This window comes from Tursiops truncatus, chromosome 20 (assembly GCF_011762595.2).
Source record: "Tursiops truncatus isolate mTurTru1 chromosome 20, mTurTru1.mat.Y, whole genome shotgun sequence".
In the NCBI taxonomy this organism is placed as follows: domain Eukaryota; kingdom Metazoa; phylum Chordata; class Mammalia; order Artiodactyla; family Delphinidae; genus Tursiops; species Tursiops truncatus.
Genome location: NC_047053.1, coordinates 39,971,439 through 39,992,296, shown reverse-complemented (window position 1 = coordinate 39,992,296; position 20,858 = coordinate 39,971,439). Strand labels below are relative to the sequence as shown.

The 20,858-nt window shown below is 54.2% G+C and overlaps 1 protein-coding gene across 10 annotated transcripts; it reads left to right on the top strand.

Annotated features, from left to right (window-relative positions):
- Positions 1-4,633: 4,633 nt before the first annotated feature.
- Positions 4,634-20,468, top strand: ETV4 (ETS variant transcription factor 4). 10 transcript variants are annotated; one of them, XM_033847915.2, is made up of 13 exons: positions 4,635-4,845; positions 5,376-5,486; positions 5,663-5,756; positions 5,978-6,025; positions 13,918-13,971; positions 15,147-15,273; positions 15,747-15,908; positions 16,136-16,413; positions 18,246-18,320; positions 18,481-18,549; positions 18,706-18,878; positions 19,150-19,220; positions 19,574-20,468. In XM_033847915.2, the coding sequence occupies exons 2-13, from the start codon at positions 5,427-5,429 to the stop codon at positions 19,803-19,805; spliced, it is 1,443 nt and encodes a 480-aa protein (XP_033703806.1). In that variant the 5' UTR covers positions 4,635-4,845; positions 5,376-5,426; the 3' UTR covers positions 19,806-20,468. The 10 variants fall into 10 exon arrangements, with proteins under 10 accessions (XP_033703811.1, XP_033703806.1, XP_033703807.1 ...); XM_033847914.2 differs by having other exon boundaries at positions 4,638-4,845; positions 15,765-15,908; positions 19,150-19,251; XM_033847912.2 differs by having other exon boundaries at positions 4,638-4,845; positions 19,150-19,251.
- Positions 20,469-20,858: the final 390 nt, after the last annotated feature.

Genomic DNA, 20,858 nt, shown 5'->3' with positions numbered 1-20,858 from the left:
CAGCTCCAGTTTGGGAGACACTGAAGAGTCACAGGTTACCTCCTGACCCTGTTTATCCATCCATCCGGCCTTACTATTAAGCTGGGTCACCTTCTAAATACTGCCCCTTAAGCCTCAGACTCAGCTCTTCCAGACACTGAGGAAGCCAAGCGTCTGAAGGCATTTCTGTCTTCCCCGCATAGTCGCGCTGGGCAGGTCACCCAGCATCCACCGCTCCATTCTGAAAGGCCACCTAGGAGAGCCTGCTTCTCTGATGGCTCCTGGGCCCTTCAGGTCTAATCCAGGTGTCTCCCTCCTCATCCCAGTGCTTGGAACTTCCAGCTCTCAGACAAGTCCCAAGCTGCCTTTGTTGGACATTTGCATATCTAAAATCCACATTTACATTTTATAACTTAGACTCCTAGGAAACAAAGTCAGAGTCCAGCCCCAATATTCCAGAGAGAAGGAAGCATTAACCTGCACAGCCCCCAACCAGAGGTGTGTTGGGGGGTGTCAGGGAGTATGTTGTGTGTGTCCTCCGTGAAGCTATGTGTCCAGGAGGGGACTGTGAGCTTCCTTAATCTGGATGTGTCCATGTATACTCTCTGGCTCAAGCGTGTTCTCCATCCCTCCTGCTGTGTATTCGCTCAAATGTAGTCTTTGGGCCCATGAGTAGGTCTGGGGAGTCCTCAGTCTGTTGAGCAGATCCTTGGGGTAGATGTGTGTCTCCAAGGCCTCAGTTTCCTCGTCTGTAAAATGAAGATGACTCCCCACAGGACTGCTGTGAAGGCTGCGTGAGTAAATACAGGCCAAGTCTTTGCAGCAGGGCATGTCACATGGAAGTTCTCAGTAAATATTGGTTATTGTGATGTGATTGCCAACAGAAAAAAGCTCTGGACCCTCTCCTCAGTAAAACGTGATTTCCAGCCCCTCTATTCCTTCCTTTCCCCAACTACCTCAAGACCTCTAAGAAGCTCAAATGTCCCCCCTGGAGATGCCACTGCTCTTAAAACCATGAAACCCAGATCGGGACTTGAACCCATGATCTTTTTTTTTTCTTTTAATAAATTTATTTCTTCATTCATTCTTTCATTCATTCATTTATTTATGGCTGCATTGGGTCTTCACTGCTGCACTGGCTTTCTCTAGTTGCGGCGAGCGGGGGCTTCTCTTGTTGTAGGAGGCTCTAGGCGCATGGGCTTCAGTAGTTGTGGCACACAGGCTCAGTAGTTGTGACGCATGGGTTTCATTGCTCCACGGCATGTGGGATCTTCCCGCACCAGGGCTCGAACCCGTGTCCCCTGCATTAGCAGGCGGATTCTTAACCACTGCACCACCAGCGAAGTCCCGAACCCACGGTCTTTTTTTTTTTTTTTAACATCTTTATTGGTGTCTAATTGTTTTACAATGGTGTGTTAGTTTCTGCTGTATAACCAAGTGAATCAACTATATGTATACCTATATCCCCATATCCCCTCCCTCTCACGTCTCCCTCCCACCCTCCCTGTCCCACCCCTCTAGGTGGTCACAAAGCACCGAGCTGATCTACCTGTGTGATGCAGCTGCTTCCCACTAGCTATCTATTTTACATCTGGTAGTGTATATATGTCAGTGCTACTCTCTCACTTCGTCCCAGCTTACCCTTACCCGCTCTGTGTCCTCAAGTCTATTCTCTGCCTCTGCGTCCCTGCCCCTAGGTTCATCAGACCCTTTTTTTTTTTTTCAGATTCCATATATATGTGTTAGCATACGGTATTTGTTTTTCTCTTTCTGACTTACTTCACTCTGTATGACAGACTCTAGGTCCATCCACCTCACTACAAATATCTCAATTTCGTTTCTTTTCATGGCTGAGTAATATTCCATTGTATATATGTGCCACATCTTCTTTATCCATTCATCTGTCGATGGACACTTAGATTGCTTCCATGTCCTGGCTATTGTAAGTAGTGCTGCAATGAACATTGTGGTACATGACTCTTTTTGAATTATGAACCCACAGTATTTTAATTGAGATCACACACCTGGTCTCAGGACTTAATGAAGCTCACGTTCTTGATGTCTCATCACAGAAAGAATTCAGTGAGAGACAAAGTGATAGGTAAGAAGTGGATTTATTTAGAGAGAAACACACTCCACAGACAGAAGGCAAGAGCGGCCTTGGGAGAAACACACTCCACAGACAGAGTGTGGGCCATCTCAGAAGGCAAGAGTGGCCTTGAAATATGGCGTGGTTAGTTTTCATGGGCTGAGTAATTTCATAGGCTAATGAGTGGGAGGATTATTCCAACTATTTTGGGGAAGGGGTGGAGATTTCCAGGAATTGGGCCACCACCCACTTTTTGGTCTTTATGGTCAGCCTTGGAACTGTCAAGGCGCCTGTGGGTGTGTCATTTAGCTCGCTGATGTGTTACAATGAGCGTATACTGAGGCTCAAGGTCCACTGGAAGTCAAATATTCTGCCATCTTGGACCTAGTTGGTTCTAACCAGCTTTCATCATAGCCTATGGCTATGTTGTTTTGTTAAAGGCTGTGCCCTGCCCCCTCCCCTCCTGTTTCACTCTGAGCCTGGATGTTGAATCAGAGGCCAGGTGACAGCAGTGGCGACTCAGCCAGCCTGCTGAGCCACAGCCGGAGGAGGAGGGCCCCTCAGCCACGACCCTGGATGAGGAATGAAAAGGAAGCACTTACTCTCCAGGGAGCCAGGGGGCCTCCAGAAAAACGGAAGAACTCAGAACCAGAGGAGCACCCCAAAGAGAGCCCCAGACTGGAGTGCCCTCTCCAGGACCCACCAGAATCTTCTTCATTGTCATGGAAACTACATCAGAGCTGCCTTCCTGGAAGCTGCCTTTCCTCCTCCCCCACTTCTCTTGGCTCAGAGACACAAGCTCCTCCCTAAACTGGTCCCATCCAGCTTAAAGCTGAGATTTGCTTGGGCTTGTCTCTCCTTGCTTGGGGAGGGTTCCTTGCTAAGCTCGATTAGTTTGGTCTTTATTGTACGTACTCACTAAACAACTATTTCCTGGGACCCTCATAAGCTTGAAGTAAGCTGGGGAAGACTTAAAGAGGCAAATGAGATCTTTTCCAGGCCCTGGAAAGCTCTCCATACAATCGGATGACCACGAGGCAGAAAAAGACTTGACAACAGAGATACAGGCAAGAATGTTGTAGGGTCTTTACGGAACTGATTCAGGATCTCTGGAAGGCTTCCTGGAGAAGAGAGGCAATAAGCATGAGTCTTAAATATTTCGGCAGAGAAGAGAGGGAAGTTTATTTTCATTTGTCCAGGATGATCTCCTGAAAGGAGCCCTAAACAGGTGCTAGAGGTTTGGTGTTCTAGCTCTGATCCTGACAACTGAAAGAGCTTGCATGTATCATTTCCTTCTCTGAAGCTCGACACCCTCATCTGTAAAGTGGGGGTGTTAGATTAGATGAATTTTGAAAACAGGCCTGAGGTTTGGTCACTCTCTTGTGTTTATCACAAACAGGCAGGAAACAAATCAGGCTCTCCTCAAAGGAGGGCATAGACTGTAGACCCAGATTATCTCAGGAAAAAAAAAAAAAGACCTGGGGGATGTCATGTCCTGTGTGCCTCCATGGCTCCAGCCTAAGCAGCACAGCACACCAAGTGTCTATCTTGGTCACAGCTGCCTACCTGGCACCCAGCACTGTGTCTGGCACAATAAATATTTATTGAATGAATTGGTAAATGTATGAGGTGACAGACTATGAGTAGCTTTTGGCTAGAACTGACAGCAGTCCTGCCCCCAGATCATCAGATCCCTTGCGGCTTTTGCTCCCTCATACCTTGTGTTTGTTCTCAGGATAAGAAGAAAGATGGCGGAGAGAGAACTGCATTTTCAGAGATCCATGCCGGGCCTCTAGTTTCTGCTGCAATCAATAGAAAGTGGGTCACAGAACAGCTCTGTAGAGAGCAGACCCTTGAGAAAAAGTCTGGATTCCGTGCCAGTTTACATTTATTGAGGGCCTACTGTGTATCAGTTGTTGTCACATAGCTTTAATTCATTTAATTGTGGCCTCAAAGGACTGTACAGGAGAACATAGGGGATTGCGGGCTGCAAACCCCAGCGGCGCTGACGGAGTGACCTCCGCAAAGCCACTGCCCCTCTCTGAGTTTTCATTTTCAGTCTCTGTAAAATGGAAAAAATAGAACCCCTTCGCCAGCTTATGGGAGTGAAATGAGCACGTGGAAGCAGAGCGCTTCATAAATGCTCTTTATTATTGTTCCTCTGGGCATGGAAGTCCGCTCGCTTCCCCCCAGGGCGCACACATAGATATATTCACACTCCCACGTACACGCAGATGCACAGAGATGTGTGCAGACGCCAGCCGGAGGTGCTAGCCGAGCCTCAGGGCCACAGACGAGTCCCGCAGAGGAGACGTAGGGTCCTCGACTGCCCCCGTTTTCTCTCAGCTATTTATGAATGAACTCCGGCCGCGAGGAGTTTATTTTTTTATGAATGAGAGCCCAAGCGGTGAATGAAGCCGGGAGCCAGCCCCTGCGTTCTGATTGGCCCCCGCGGCTGGGAAACTCCGCCCCTCCGGCTCGGCCGGGCGAGTCTCGGGATTGGCGGGCGAGCCGGGCCCTGGGGTTTCATTCACAAAAGTCAATGAAACAAAGGGAACGGGGTGGGGGGAGAGAGAGCCGAGGCCGAGGCAAAGGAAATGCACCAATCAGCGGCTCCCCCGGGCTCACAACTGTCGGCGGCGCCCGGAAAACAAGCCGGTGCGCGGGGGACCCGGGGCCGGGGCCGCCTCGCTCCGGCCTAGCCCCACGGCCCTCAGTGGGGTCCCGGGGTATGCTCGGGACCCCCCGCTGCTCCAGCACAGACGCCCGGGCCTCAGGTGAGGCTGCGGGAGGGAGAGGGAGGGAGAATGTCTGCGATTCCCAGCCTCGCCTCCAACACGCACCACACTCTCACAGCCGCCACCGCAGATTCCAGGGCAAGGGGTGGGAGACGCTGGGATTCAGGGTTGGAGGGGGCGCCAGAGTTGTGGGTGTGCGAATGGTGCGCTCCTCGCCCACTCCTCCGCGCGCCAGCGCACACGCGCGAGAGAGCGAACACACACACACACACACACACACACACACACACACACGTCTTATGTAACTGAGCCTGGGCAAAGCAGGGCTGCAGAAAGCAGCCGAAACGGCGAGCCCGGCTCCCAGGAGCAGGTGGGACCTCCTTTGGCGGGAGGGGAGTGGTGGCGACGCTAGGCTCGGCAGGCGGAAACCTCCCCATCGCCTAAGTGAGTCGGAGAAGTTTTGCCGTCGGACCCAGAGCCTCGCGACTGCCCCTCCCGGTCGCCCTTCCCCACCCCCACCTCGCTGCCTTCCCCCAGACGGTGTGCAAACGCAGCTCCCCCGCCCCCAGGTCTCTGCCCCCGCGCGGGGCCCGGGCCGTGTGGCCGGAGGGAGCGGCCGGATGGAGCGGAGGATGAAAGGCGAATACTTGGACCAGCAAGTGCCCTACACCTTCTGCAGCGTGAGCGCCGCGCCGGCCTCCACGCCCGCCCCCTCCCTGCACCCCGCCCCTACCCACCCAGCGGCCCCAACGGGGTCCAGGGCTGCCCGCCCCGGAGTCACCCCGGGACCCCAGCCCCGCCCCCCAGACCAGGCGGCCTCAGGGTGACTCGGGGGCATTCTTCCCCTTCTCCGCAGAAATCTCCCGGAAATGGGAGCTTGCGCGAAGCGCTGATGGTCCCGCAGGGGAAGCTCATGGACCCGGGCTCCCTGCCGCCCCCCGACTCCGAAGGTAAAGAGACAGAGCGACAAACCGCTACCCTCCCCACCTCACACACCCCGAGGGCTGACCCTGGAGCCCCCGCCCTTTTCCCAAAAGGACTCGCCCTCCAAGGGACTCTGGTCATTATCCGCCAGTACCCCCAAGGGGGAGGTCATCCGGCTCGCTAGGGCTCCCGCTCTCTCACGAGCACCTCCAGCTCACCTTCTCCAATTCCATTATTCACCCCTCAGATCTATTCCAGGATCTAAGTCACTTCCAGGAGACGTGGCTTGCTGAAGGTGAGTGGTTTTGTGACCTTTACTATTATTGGGGTGGGGGATGCTCTCTACCCCTACTATTCCAGCCTAGCCCGCTTCCTCTCTCCTCACCCTCAAGGGCCTCTGCGAGGCCCCTTCCCCACGTCCCCTGCATCTCCACTCTTTCCAGCTCCCAGCGTGGTTACTTATATTGATATTTATTTTCTCTGCCCTGAGCCAGGCTTGTGTAACTAGGCCTGCGGATGAATCAGACCATTGTGTGGGGTATTTGCCTATTTGAATGGAACTTGGCCCCAGGCCCGTTTTCCTGGTTGAAATTTTCATTTGCAAAGTTTGTTTGGCACCAGCCGCCAGGCCGAGGTGTAGGTTGGGGTGTTGCGGGAGTCGGGAGTTTAAGAAACTGGAGGAGGAGAAGTAGAGATTCATTTGTTACTTCCTTTCTGGAATTGCCAAAACATTCATTGTTACACCCTTGGTTTCTCTTCTTCCCAGCCCGCAGCGCCAAACAATTTACTGTTTGAGCCAGAAGAACTGCAAAAGTTTAAATAATTCTTTTTTGCCTCACTTTGGCAAAGCAGCCCAGGGCTTCTTCCTCAAACAGCCTTGATTGTAATTCTAATGGCAACTGATCCTCCCGCCTCCTTCCCTCTTGACTACCTCACTCCCCAGGCAAATTGCCCCTCCAGTTTGCTGGGGGCGGGGGTGGGGTGCGCTCTGAGCTGGAGGGGTGGGGTCAATAGCGAGACCTCCTCTGGGTAGCGAGGTGTGTTCCGGGATGGGGGGGGTCTCCTGGTTGGATTCCTTGGTGTGTTTGGGTGGGGCCTGAGGGTGTTGCCGGTGGGGCTGCAGGTAGGAGGCTTATGGTGTTTAGGCAGTCTCTGAGAGGGAAGGGTTAACACCCCCATCTGAGGGTCCCTTCAGTGTAACACTGAAAACCAAGAAACTACAGCACTAGGAACCCCTTCTTGAGGGCTTTTCTCTTCTTTGGGATCTCCCCTTCCCTCCACCTTTGACGATTTTTTTAAACTCAAACCCAGCTCCTCTAGAGCGATCTTTAAAACCTTGGGGTAGAAGAGAAAGACCCCTGACTAGGTGAGACTAGATCTGTCTTGACGACTGTGGTGTCCCCAAAATATGTACGCTAACAGACTGACTGTTTAGCATAGAGCAAGCGCTCAAGACATTTTGTGGAATTCGAGGCTGAACGGCCTCGTGGGTGCTGGAGGGATCTGGGGGTTCTGGGGGAGATTGTGCACGTCTTGTCTTCCCCGATTCTGCAAGCCCTGTGTGCCCAGCTGCGAGTTACATGCAGAGCTATGCCCAGTCCTCCCATCTTCCACTCGAGGTTTCGGAGCTAGGCTGGAGCTGAAGGACGCAGCGGTGTCGGTTTCCACCGTCTCTCAAAGACTTCCTTTCCCAAAGCCCGATTTCTGTCTGGCTTGCCAGGCTCCTCGTCTGTCAGCTGAGGGTCCCTAGGCTCCCCAGGTGGGCAGCTCCCGGGGCTGTGATCTAGGGGTAGGCTCAGAGGGTGGCATTTTGGAAGCAGCTGGGTTTGGAATGGGAAGGGGAGGAAAACGTTCTCATCTGCTCTCAACCTTGGAAGCCCCACCCCTTGGCGGTGGGGGTCTAGAAATTGTACTTGTGTCTATCCGCATGTGTCAGTGTGACAGCCAGTGTGTGTGCTTCCTGCTGCTGCCCTGGAAGTCCCTGTACATTTAAATCCAGTGGGTGGGGAGGTGGGGGTGGGGATCGCAAGACGGAGGTGGGGGGGGGGGCCGCTGGGGTCTCCTTGGTTCCCTGTCCTTCCTTCTGAGGGAGCAGCTCAGGTTCCCAGCTGGCGATGGATGGCCAGGCGTGAGGGGGGGATGCTGAGGCCGATCGCTCCTTCTCGCTCTCTCTGCGGAGACAGATGCAGCTGCCGGGGCCCTGTCCCCCTGCACCATCCCAGCAGCGCCCCAGCCTCCTCTCCTGCCTCTTCCCACCAGGTCAGTGACCCTGCAGCCCAGAGGGAGTTTTGGGGTGGCAGGGAGGGACTAGCTCCTTTGGAAACTTGCCAGTGGTGGGGCGCGTGGGACTGGAGGCCAGAGCCCATCCTCCCTCAGCTTGATTTCCCCCTAAAGCCCCAATGTGGAGAGACGCAGTGGGTCCTTGAAGTGTGGGTGAGGCTGTGAAGATTTCGGGGGACACCCGGCTGGATGCTGGCGGAGGCGTTCTGGGTGCGGCGTCTGGTGTCCGTGCAACATTGAGGGGGAGGGGGAGGGGGGCTCTGTCGAGGCAGCTCAGACATCTTTGGGTTGGAGGTTTTCTAGATGGAGAGGGTGGGGGTGAAGTGAGACTAAGAAGGTGTGTCTGTTTTCGGGGTGCCTGGGGTCTGCTCAGTTGCTAGAGAAATAATCAGGCTACTACAGGGAAACTCAGGCTCAGACAGGCTGAGCCCAGGCTGTGTCTGGCTATGGTTAAAGATGTGCCGCTTCTGGACGAGGGTTCCTTTCCGGGCTTGTTGGGAACCCACAGGAACCCCCAGAGACAATGATGTTGGTCTCTTTGGCGGTAAGGAACATTGACTCTGGGTCATGTATGTCCTTTGTATGAGTCCGTGGATTCCCAAAAGCTCTGTGGATAGGTGGCAGGGGTCCTTGCGCCCTCTGATATGTGTATAAAATTGTTGGGGGTACACCCTACACAAAGGAATGTGAATTTTTCTAGGAAGAGAATGATCCGTAGCTTTTACGAGATTCTCAAAGGGGTGGGTCTGTGCTCCCCTTGCCATAAGAATCATTGCTCCCAAATCTTCCTCCAAGGTCTTCAGCTCCCTTGCCCCTTGGTTTTCCCTCATCGTATTTTTAAGTCCAAAAAGAGAACCTGTGTGGGAAGGGTATGCAGAGAGGATGTGTTTCATCCGTGTGCTGGCGTGAAGTAAGAGGCATCAGGGTGTGTGAACCTGCGTGTGTGCGCGCTGGTGCTGCAGTCTGTCTGTGGGGCGATATGGGGTTAATCCCCTCTCCCAGTCTTTCCTAGCTACAATGCCTCCTTCTACATCTTTCTGTCTCCTCCCCTTCCAGAAGGCTCTTGGGGACAAATGTCCCCTCCATAGATAGAGAACTGGTTCCTTCCAGCACACTGCCAGGGTGGGGGCGGGGTAAGGGTGAGAGATGAGGCCAGTGGTGATACAATGGAGCAGAAGCTCCGGGGAATGGCCCCCCTTCCCCCGGGGCTCCTTAAGGACCCCTTCACCCTGTAATTGTACGCTAGGAGGGGGAGAAGGTGATGGGGCATGTATCATATAGGTGGGTGGTTTGCCTGGGGTGGGCTTAGCTACTTGGTGGTTTTCACCTCCCAGCTCTCCTGGAGCCCAGCTTGGGAGGCCCCTAAGCCCCTTCTCTTCTACTGACTCCCGCCCCCCACTGGAGGGATGTTCCCTAAAATTCTCTCTTTCTGGGTATCGTGCTGGCTTGGCACATTTCCCGTCCCCTCCTTAATTATCTGCCATGTCCCCAGGCAGGTGAACTCCACCTTAGTGCCAGGATGGAGTTGAGGGCAGACCCTGGCACACTGGCTTGGCAGCCAGAGCTCAGCCAGCTCAACAAATACAGAGCGGCTGACACTCAAGACCAAACACAGTATTAGAAATTCTCCTGCTGTCCAGGAATGAGAGGCTCCACGTTACTGTTCCTATTCCCATCCTCTGTGCGACTGAAGCCCTGTCCTGCCCCTTTGGGAGAAGCCGGTGTTCCGGAGAGGGGCCAGGCAGGGACTGGGGTTCCCACCACAGCCCCTTCTTGCCTGGGCTGCTTTCTCATGGCCCTGGGATGAAGATAGTGCCACCTCTTTTGAGGTGTGGTCAGTGTGCTGGGGCGGGGGGGGCTCCTCTGGGACTGCTGGGGGGACTGGGGGTTCTGGTCCAACCTTCAGGCCTGAGGCAAGAGGAAGGACAAGATGACCCCAGGGCTCTCTAGCGTCACGTGACCTGGTCTGTGACGCCAGCAGGAGATGCCCCCAGCCCGTTACCTCCGTGGAAACCGGCAGTTAACGTAGCCCCAGAAGCAGACCTATGTGCGTCAGCCTCCCCCGTGTTCTGCACCTCCTCCACCCTTGGAACCCTCCTTGCCCAGGTGGCAGGGAGGGAAATATTGTCCATCTTGCTCTTATCACCCCCCTCCTGCCACTCTGGGGGTCTTGTCTGTGGGTGGGCCAGAGGGCACAGCAGGGATGGGCAGGGAGGGAGATATTGTCCATCTTGCTCTTATCACCCCCCTCCTGCCACTCTGGGGGTCTTGTCTGTGGGTGGGCCAGAGGGCACAGCAGGGATGGGCAGGGAGGGAGATATTGTCCATCTTGCTCTTATCACCCCCCTCCTGCCACTCTGGGGGTCTTGCCTGTGGGCGGGCCAGAGGGCACAGCAGGGATGGGCAGGGAGGGAAATATTGTCCATCTTGCTCTTATCACCCCCCTCCTGCCACTCTGGGGGTCTTGTCTGTGGGTGGGCCAGAGGGCACAGCAGGGATGGGCAGGGAGGGAGATATTGTCCATCTTGCTCTTATCACCCCCCTCCTGCCACTCTGGGGGTCTTGCCTGTGGGCGGGCCAGAGGGCACAGCAGGGATGGGCAGGGAGGGAAATATTGTCCATCTTGCTCTTATCACCCCCCTCCTGCCACTCTGGGGGTCTTGTCTGTGGGTGGGCCAGAGGGCACAGCAGGGATGGGCAGGGAGGGAGATATTGTCCATCTTGCTCTTATCACCCCCCTCCTGCCACTCTGGGGGTCTTGCCTGTGGGCGGGCCAGAGGGCACAGCAGGGATGGGCAGGGAGGGAAATATTGTCCATCTTGCTCTTATCACCCCCCCTCCTGCCACTCTGGGGGTCTTGTCTGTGGGTGGGCCAGAGGGCACAGCAGGGATGGGCAGGGAGGGAGATATTGTCCATCTTGCTCTTATCACCCCCCTCCTGCCACTCTGGGGGTCTTGCCTGTGGGTGGGCCAGAGGGCACAGCAGGGATGGGCAGGGAGGGAGACATTGTCCATCTTGCTCTTATCACCCCCCTCCTGCCACTCTGGGGGTCTTGCCTGTGGGTGGGCCAGAGGGCACAGCAGGGATGGGCAGGGAGGGAGATATTGTCCATCTTGCTCTTATCACCCCCCTCCTGCCACTCTGGGGGTCTTGCCTGTGGGCGGGCCAGAGGGCACAGCAGGGATGGGCTTGGGCCTTGCACCCCTGGGCAGCTGAGCAGGTTTTGCATCCTTCCCTTTATCCAGTTTTCCAAACCTGCCTCTTCTTAAGAGCTACCAGGGGCATGCGTTAAAATACCGATGCCTGGCCCCCACCCCGGGCCTGTGGAATGAGACTCTCCAGAGGAGGGGACTGGGAATCCGTTGTTAACAATGCCCCAGGATTCTTGACTGGGCCCAGTTTGGGAATGGTTGCCTTTGTGCCCTAGTCGCGCTCCTGAAAAGATGTGCTGTGTGGTTTTTTGGTTGATTTGTTTTTGCCACGGGATTTCATGCCCTGGTGATCTATCTGATCACTTTAGGATGGTTCTGTGCTTACTTTTCTTTCATAAGTTCTTTAGCTGCTAGTGGTTCCTGATTCTTAAACCCCTCAGCCATTGGGTTCCCTCTGTCAGGAAGTCACCTACCTACAAACGTATATTTTATTTTATTTAATTTATTTTTTTACTGAAGTATCGTTGATGTACAATATTGTGTTAGTTTCAGGTGTGCAGCAAAGTGATTTGGTTATACATGTATATATGTGTATACCTATATTCTTTTTTTATTCCTTTCCATTATAGTTTATTACAAGATATTGAATATAGTTCCCTGTGCTATACCGTAAATCCTTGTTTATTTTATATATGGTAGTGTACGTCTGTTAATTCCATGCTCTCAATTTATCCCTCCCCCCCCACCCCGCATAAATGTGTATTTTAAAGCACTTGACACCTCTGATATTTAAAGTGAGTTGGTGAAGAACCCACTTGCCAAGCGATTGATCACAGCCTAAAGCATCCCTCGTGAGATGTGCTTTTCAGGGGACCTGCCTCTAATGTTACCTGGTGGTGGAGAGGGGGAGCCCTAAAGGGGAGGGAAGGGCTGATTGGTTAGGATCTCTTCAGTTCTTGCTCCCAGGCCCATGTTGCTGGCTCTCACCGGCCTGAGGACAAGGCGTCATTGTAGTTTATTCATATAGTTGACAAATAATGCATTGAGTGTCTCTTCTGAACGAGACCTTGTTTGAGGGGTGCTGGGGAGTCAGACAAATAAGACAGACAAAGCCCCTGCCCTCAGCAAGGTTAACTTTCTGGTAGAGGAGATGGACAATAAATTACACATAAGTTACATGTGCATAAATTAATAAGTTCAGGTAGTCATATGTGCTAGGGAAAAAATAAAACAGGGATGCGATCGAGAGCCAGGAGGGACCACTTTGATTTGGGTGGTCAGAGAAAGCCTCTGAGATAGCAAGGTGAGCTAACACTTCAAAGGCCAGAAAAAAACAGGCAAAGATGTGGGGAAGAGGGTTCAAGCTGGTCAAGTTTGAGGACCCAAAAGGAGACCAGAGCTCTGGAGAGTAACAGGCAAGGAGGGGCAGGTGAGAGAGGTAAGCAAGAGCCAGAAACTTGGGCGCCACAGAGGCCAAGGGCAAGAGCTTGGGGTTCATGCTTTAAGCAAGGGAGAGAAGTGATCGGATTTCTGTTGTAAAAAGATCCCTCTGACAGTTTTGGGGAGAGTAGATGTTGGGAGTTCTGATAACATGGCGTGGCTGAAATCCAAGGAAGAAATGATGGAGCCTTGGCCCAGGAGGGAAGCCATAGAGACTGGGGTGTGTCCTGTATAGACTAGGACGAGTGGCCGTGATCTCCAGCCATCTCCTTGTATCCCACACCCTTACCAGCCATTCTCCACTCTCCGGTCATTTTATCCATGAGTTTTCCTATTGTCCAATCTGAGAGCAGTCTCCAGGGAACAAAAGACCCCTCTCCATTGCTTCATCTTCAAGCCAGTCTCTTCCCAGATTGATAGGAAGTCCCTCTCGGTGTCTACCCTCCCCCTTCCTACTGTGATCTATTTATTCCTGAGAGAGGGGCAAAAAGTGGGCAAAGACTCTGGGGTCAGGAGAGGTGCTGAGCTGTAACCCACCTGAAGGAGTTAGTGAGCCCAGGATAAGAACTAGAAATCAAAGCCCGGATATCCAGTCTGGAGGCCATGGATGAGCTGTTGTTCTATTTTAGTTTTCCTGCCTAATCCCCAAACTCAACTCTACCCACGCTGGCACCCTGGGAGTGCTCCTCAGAGCTCCAAGCTTGGGAACCCTTCTCTCTCTCCTAGTTGCCCATCAGAGCGATAAGGCACCTGACCTGCCAGTGTCCCCAGCCTCCTCTCCCATTGTCATCCTCTTACCACCTCTCCTGAACCATTCTCCTTCTTCCCTTCCATCTCCTTTACCAGGCTCTAGATTTCTACCTTTCACCCGGGAGGTTCTATAAAAGGCAGATTCCTGGGTCCAGCCCAGATTCAGAATCTTCCCATGTGATTCTAAGTCCACAGAATCTCACTCCTTACAGTGCCCGCGCACCCCAGATGTGGCTCTGCTGGGAGCTTTGAGGGAGCTTTGTAAACTGAGGCGCAGGGCTGTCTTCACTCATAAAAGTGGAGGGAAAAAAACACAAAGCCTCTAGGACAAAACTCTGGAATCTGCTCAGACGGGTTCTGAGAACTTGCAGCCTTCCCTCCAGGGTGTTAATGGAACCCAGAGATGGAGGTCGCTAGGACCTGGGGTGGAGTTGCCTTCAGTCCTAGGAAAGCTGTTTCCCTGCTTCGGGCTGGTGCTAATCTGCAGGGCTGCAATAATGGTGTCTGCCAGGGGCTGCCATCCGGGGCCCCCACCCCAGACTCACCTCTGGCCTCTCTCTGCAGCTCAGGTACCGGACAGTGATGAGCAGTTTGTTCCTGATTTCCATTCAGAAAACTGTGAGTAGAGGGCCCTGGGTAGAGGGAATGGGGAGTAGGGGAGGGCAGGAAATGAGTCATAGGGATAGAGAATCCCAAAAGATCAACTTGTTCTGTCCTCTAGAAGAGGGTGAAGGGCAGGGCTCCCCATTCTTGGGTTTGGACCCAAAGACCAAGCAATAACTGGGAGATGAAGACCTTGCTTCAAATCGGGGCTTGTCCATCCTAGCTGTGTGACCTTGGAGCAGACATTTCATCTCTGTGATCCTCCATTTCCTTATTTCTGAAACGAGGGGCTTGGACCCGTGCAGCAGGGTCCAGTTCTACCATTCTAAGTTACTTTCATGCAACTGGGGGCGATTTTGTCCCCCAGGAGACACGTGGCAATGTTAGTTGACATTTGGGGTTGTCACAGCTGAGGGTGGGGTGCTATTGGCATCTAGTGGGTAGAGGCCAGGGATGCCGCTAACATCCTACAATGCTCAGGATAGCCCCCATGACAAGGAATTATCTGGCCCAAATGTCACTAGTGCTACTGTTGAGAAACCCTGCTTTAATGTCGGATACTTTGCTCTCAACTATCTTCAGTGAGATGAAAACAGGGCACAAATGATCGACAACAGAACCGTCGATTGCAGGTTTTGACTCTCTCACATTCACTGCCTCGGAACCAACTCTGCTGCTCAGCCTGGTGGCTGGAGTTGGCGAACCCAGCAGGGGCCACAGGAAAGGCCAATGTTCTTCCCAGATAATTAGGAGCATGTGTATGATGCTAGTCAGCTGACAGGCAAGTGGGCTAATATCCAACCTTAACCAGAAAAAGAAAGCTTCTTCACAGCCCCAAAGAAGAAAACATTTTTCTCCCTTGGAATTTTGCAGGGCAGTCAGGAAAACCAGAGCCTTTCGTTGGAGGTGCTCACCCCTAGAAAGGTGTTTGGGGGGTGGGGGGATTGCGTTAAATGTTGAACTTCAGACAGTTTCTTTGGTTCCTATGGGACATTAGCCTGAGGTATAAAGCTACACGTAATGTAAATAGCCAACTGTTCTTAGAAGTGTCTGACAACGGAGATCCAGAGAAGGGGGATGAGGCTGTACTGGCATCCAGCTGGTCCTTAAAGAGCAGAAGGTGTCCGAAGCTCTTCCTGCCTCTCCTGTGACACTCTCTGGCCTTGCTGTGCCTCTCCCGACCCCCACAGTAGCTTTCCACAGCCCCACGACCAGGATCAAGAAGGAACCCCAGAGTCCCCGCACAGAGCGGGCCCTGCCCTGCAGCAGGAAGCCGTCCCTCTCCTACCATCATGGCGAGCAGTGCCTTTATTCCAGGTGAGCCCCAGCCCCGCCCTGGGGAAGGGTTGGATGGAGGGTGGGGGTGGGCACCTGTGAGCAATGGCAGCAGTTGAGATGCAGGTTAGACACAGAAAGGATTTCCGAGCTCCTGTAATGCAGTAATGTAGCTCAGGATTTCCTGAGTAGTTAGGATGAAAAATGCAGCAGCGGGTTCAAGGGATGTGTGTTAAGACCCAGGCAGGGTGTTTCCACTGGAGAAGCTGCTGTCTGACCCAGCCCAGCTGCTCTGGGCTGGGGAGAGGTGTTCTAAAGATTACACCCAGCTTCAGGATTAAGAAAGGAGAAGAAAAAGTTCATTTGGGGCTGAGTCTGGCTCATGCTGTTCCTTTCCCGGCACCCTCTACTCTTCTCCCATAATCCCTGTGACCTGACTTCCCAGGGAGTGAAGCGTTCAGAGATGCTCGCCCAGCTTCTCTGCCCCCTCACCCCTGTCTCCCCCTCACCTCCAGTGCCTATGACCCCCCTAGACAAATCGTCATCAAGTCCCCCGCCCCTGGTGCCCCCGGACAGTCGCCCCTGCAACCCTTTCCCCGGGCAGAACAACGGAGTTTCCTGAGATCTTCTGGGACCTCCCAGCCCCACCCTGGCCATGGGTACCTCGGGGAGCATAGGTAAGGTGACAAGGAGAACCAGGTCTCACCAGTTTTTTCTCAATCCCTGAGTGTTCTTCGCTGCCCTTAAGAAACCTGGCATGGGGGGAGGTAGGGAGGAAGGGATATTGACATCCCCCCCATCCCCGCCCCCCCGGAGCCCACTCTGTGAGCTCTGGGAGCAGGAGGCACAAGGAGGGCTTCGTTTAATATTCTCTTTTCTTCCTTCTCCATCCAACCACATCCAGCTCTGTCTTCCAGCAGCCCCTGGATATCTGCCACTCCTTCACACCCTCTCAGGGAGGGGGCCGGGAACCTCTCCCAGCCCCCTACCAACACCAGCTGTCGGAGCCCTGCCCACCCTACCCCCAGCAGAGCTTCAAGCGGGAATACCTTGACCCCCTGTATGAACAGGCCGGCCAGCCCGGCCAGCCGGCAGTGGGCCAGGGTGGAATCAATGGGCACAGGTACCCAGGGGCGGGGGTAGTGATCAAACAGGAGCAGGTGGACTTCTCCTACGACTCAGGTAAGAGATGCTCCCGGGAAGGAGATGGAGGGGTTTTGGTGGGATTGCTGGGTGGGGTGGCATGTGATCAGTTCCATTAAACCTAGAATGTCTCCCCACAAGTTTTTTTTACCTTCCCATCCATTTACCAGTTCATACATTCAACCCACCCACCTACCACTTCTTTTCATAGATTCAAAAGAACTGTCACTTTTCAATCAGCAAACTTATATTCAGATAAGAGATAAGTGACATGTGCAGGTCCTTGCCCTCAGGTAGCTTGTGACTTGATAGGAAAGTTAAGGCATTTCTTCCTATTTCTATGTAGCAGGTGCTTGGGGGTTTAATTACCTATTGAGATTTAAGTACTGTGCCAGGACCATGAGTGTGTGCAGTTGGAGGACACAAAGATGAATAGGACGTGTCATTGGTCCCTGTCCCCACAGAAGCATAAAAATACAAAGGGATTTTAATGAGGAGAAACATGAACTTGAAACTAGCCAGGTTCACAGTTCCCAGTTGGAAGGTGGGGTTCACATGTGGTTTTCACATCCTGTTCCGAGCCTCCAGGTTGGAAGGACCCGCCATCCTGGCCAGACCGGAAGTAGGGACTGCTTTAAATTCTAGTTCCACCTGGCTGTTGACAGGAGTGAGATGCACTCAGCTGCTGTGTTCAAAAACAGCTACAGCTCAAAACCCCATGCGCCCAGGAAAGGCCCAGAAAACCTTGTCTCCTGTTAACATTGCTACCAGCTCCAAATTTGAGTTTATCTGTAAACTTGCATTAGAAAAAATAAATTCAGAGATTAGGGTAGGCTCAGAGCTGGCCAGAGCTTTTGAATTTCTCTATTCCTGGTGCCCAGTCTTTTCGGGGCAGGGGGGTGAGCCCCAAATCCTCCAGGCTGCCCCAGCAAGAACCAGAAGGGTGCACCCACCTCTCCTCAAGCCCGGGCCCTAAGCCTGAGCCGTGCCCGGCAGTGAGATGGAGGAAGGAGGAGGGAGACGCTCTTGCCGCCGACCTTCAAAGGATGTAGACCGGAGGAGATCGTGTTACATGCCCTTGAACTCCTGCCCCTCCCCCTTCAGCTTTCTCTGAATGGAGTCAGGAATTCCATTCACAAAATGGAGGCATGAATGAGCCCACCCTCCCGCCTCCTCCCGGAGGTGTCGGGTTTCACCATCTCATTCATAGGTGGGAGTGGTGGGGGTAGGGCGGGAAGGGGCTGGCACTTGAAGGGCTGGCTTTGCACCGGGGCCGCCTCCAGGTGGGGTGGGGAGGTGTCAGTTCCGTGGAATGGAATGAAATGGAGTGGACTGTCTGCTGTCAGACCTGAAAACACACAGCCCCGTGTGCCCACTGCCTCTTCCACAAATAGATGCATGCGTGTTCTCTCTCTCCCCCCGCCCCACCCCCACTCCTTTCCTCCCTCTCTCCCTCCCTCCCTCACACCCGCACTGGGCTGGAACCTGCCCTGCTGACCGGACGTCAGCCCATTCCAAGGGAATCTTAGGCTGGGACATTGAACCCTTTCCCCGGAGGTTCATCTCTACCCTCCTCCTCCCCATAAACTCACAGGAAACAGCTGCTCCCTGGAATCCTGGGCCTTGTGGAGCAGCTTTGCCCAGCCCCAGCTGCTGCCATCCAGGCCCTCTGGCCCCGCCCTCAAGTTGAGGGCTTCCGGCTTCTCACTCCCTCTGGGGGGAACTTCCCCTAGGATTTGGTGGTAGGCAGGCCTCTTGGAAAAGAACCGGAAGGCAGGCTGGCAGAAGAAGTTCTTGAATGTGTGCAGGACTGCCGCCCCTACCCCAGCTACCTATAACATCGCCCTTTTTTCTTTCTTCCCCCCCGCCAGACGTCCCTGGGTATGCTTCAATGTACCTTCACGCAGAGGGTTTCTCCGGGCCCTCTCCAGGTGACGGGACCATGGGTAAGGCAGCCTCCTACCTCCCCTGCCAAGCCCTCCAAGTTTGGAGGAGGGAGTCGTGCCTTGGGGGAGGGGCTCCTGGCCAGGAGTCCCTCTGGACTCTCTGGGGTCTCGTATCAGTGAACCCCCAGATCTGAGTGATCCCTGCAACTTCCTCCTCAAGGCTATGGCTATGAGAAACCTCTGCGACCATTCCCAGATGATGTCTGCGTCGTCCCTGAGAAATTTGAAGGTCAGAGAAGTGACCTTTCATGCCCTCTGTGTCCCCCAGGAATCACATCACATTTCATGAGAAAGGGCCTGGAGAGACCCCTGGGGAGAGGGGACCGGGTTGCTTGGGGGACCAGAGGGCACAAGCCCTCCACCGCCTGTTTCCTGTGTTCCCCAGGAGACATCAAGCAGGAAGGGGTGGGAGCCTTCAGAGAGGGGCCGCCCTACCAGCGCCGGGGTGCCTTGCAGCTGTGGCAGTTTCTGGTGGCCCTGCTGGATGACCCGACAAATGCCCACTTCATTGCCTGGACCGGCCGGGGGATGGAGTTCAAACTAATTGAGCCTGAGGAGGTGGGCCTCTCAGATGTCCCCACCCCTCCTCCCAACGACTTTGAGGCCTGGAGACGAGAGGACCTGGGAACTGGTGGCATGTGCCTTCACCAGCACCGTTGCTTTATTTAACCTGAATTCCTGCCAAACCAGGGTCTGTGGGCTGGGGCTTAGCTGCAGGGCCAGCTGAGCATTTGCACCAAGAATCTCAAGTACTCTTTCTGACCTGCGCCCCATTATTTCCTCCACTGAGCTGCCATCGCCATCCCCAAACTCTGTCTCCTGTCCCCAGGTCGCCAGGCTCTGGGGCATCCAGAAGAACCGGCCAGCCATGAATTACGACAAACTGAGCCGCTCACTCCGGTACTACTACGAGAAAGGCATCATGCAGAAGGTCGGGATTAGGGGTCCAAGGACAAGGGGCTGGGGGGCAGTGGAGGTGGGAAGGTGATGGGGGCAGGAGAGCATTCTCGCAAGTTTGAAGGACCAGACAGTGAACCAGTCAGAGAAGTCAAACTGTGGACAATCCCAAGATTTCCCTCTCCCAAAACAGTGATACACATAAATAGTAATGGAAAAGCCTAAAGCATGGAGAGGTTGAGATTAGAGAACAGGAGCTTCTTAGAAGAACCAGCTGGAGGAGAAATGTGCCCCGGGCATCTGTAGGAGGGCTGCTCTCCCCACCCCAACACTGACCCAGCCCTCTTTTCCCACAGGTGGCTGGCGAGCGTTACGTGTATAAGTTTGTGTGCGAGCCCGAGGCCCTCTTCTCTCTGGCCTTCCCGGACAATCAGCGTCCAACTCTCAAGGCTGAGTTTGACCGGCCCGTCAGTGAGGAGGACACAGTCCCTTTGTCCCACTTGGACGAGAGCCCCGCCTACCTCCCAGAGCTGGCTGGCCCCGCCCAGCCCTTTGGCCCCAAGGGTGGCTACTCTTACTAGCCCCTAGCAGCTGCTCCCCTGCTGCCGGGGGTGCTGCCCTGTGTACATAGAGCTGAATTTGGTGTCAGGGAAACTCCCACTCTGAAACCCACAGATGTCTTTGGAGCAGATCCCCTCTGCCCATCAGTCACTCCAGCCCAGACTCTGAGCTGCTCCCCAGAGTTGATGGGAAGGGAAAGTGGAGACACTGCGAGTGTGAAGGTGGTGTCTAGGAAACTCCTCCGGGGACTCCACCTCTGGCCTCTTCCTAGGTCCTGCTTAGAGGCCAAGCCCCACTCCCTCTCCCCCATCACAGAGAACAAGAGTTTGTTCTGTTCTGGGGGACAGAGAAGGAGCTTCCCCACTTCATCCTGGCGGAGAGGGAGACGTTGAGCTCCCCTGATCTCCCATGCTGGGGAGAGGGCAGGCTGCATCCCGCACTCTGCTCCAGGCTGTGACCCTGGAGGGTCCTACTTGGCAGTTCTTGGTGCTCTTTGTTCCTAGAGTCGGGGAAGCTGGAGTGAGGAACCTGGGATGGGGGAGGGCTTGCCAGGTGGAGGAGGGATGGCTGGGCTCTGCTCCCAGGGCCCTCTGCCTCTCCTCTGCCTTTTCCTAGGCGCAGGCCTGGGATTTCACCTCCATCTCCACTACATCTGCCAGACCCTAATAAAGGCCCCTGTGTCTCCTGTGAGTTCTCCTTTGTCCTCTTTGCTGCCATGGGAGAAGGACCTGGGGCTGGAAAGAGCTCTGGCCTTAGGGGCACGTGACCTGAGTTTGGGGCCTGGCCCTGACACTTAACTTCCCTTATGGGTTTAGGAAAAAACAATTGACCTCTGACTTTTTCCTCTGGAAAATGGGCTCAGTGATACCTGCTCTTTCCCCCTCCCAGGATTATCGTGTGAGGACTGTCTGAAATAATGGACAAAGGGTACTTTGTGATCTGGCCTAGTGCCCACTGGCCACCTGCAGCCATCTTCCTGTCCAGGATGAGGGAAGTGGGAGCCTAGTAGAGCTTTGAGGGCCTCCTGGGGCTTCTTCAGGCAGAGTTTGGCCTGTGGTTTCTGTGATCACAGTTGCTCCC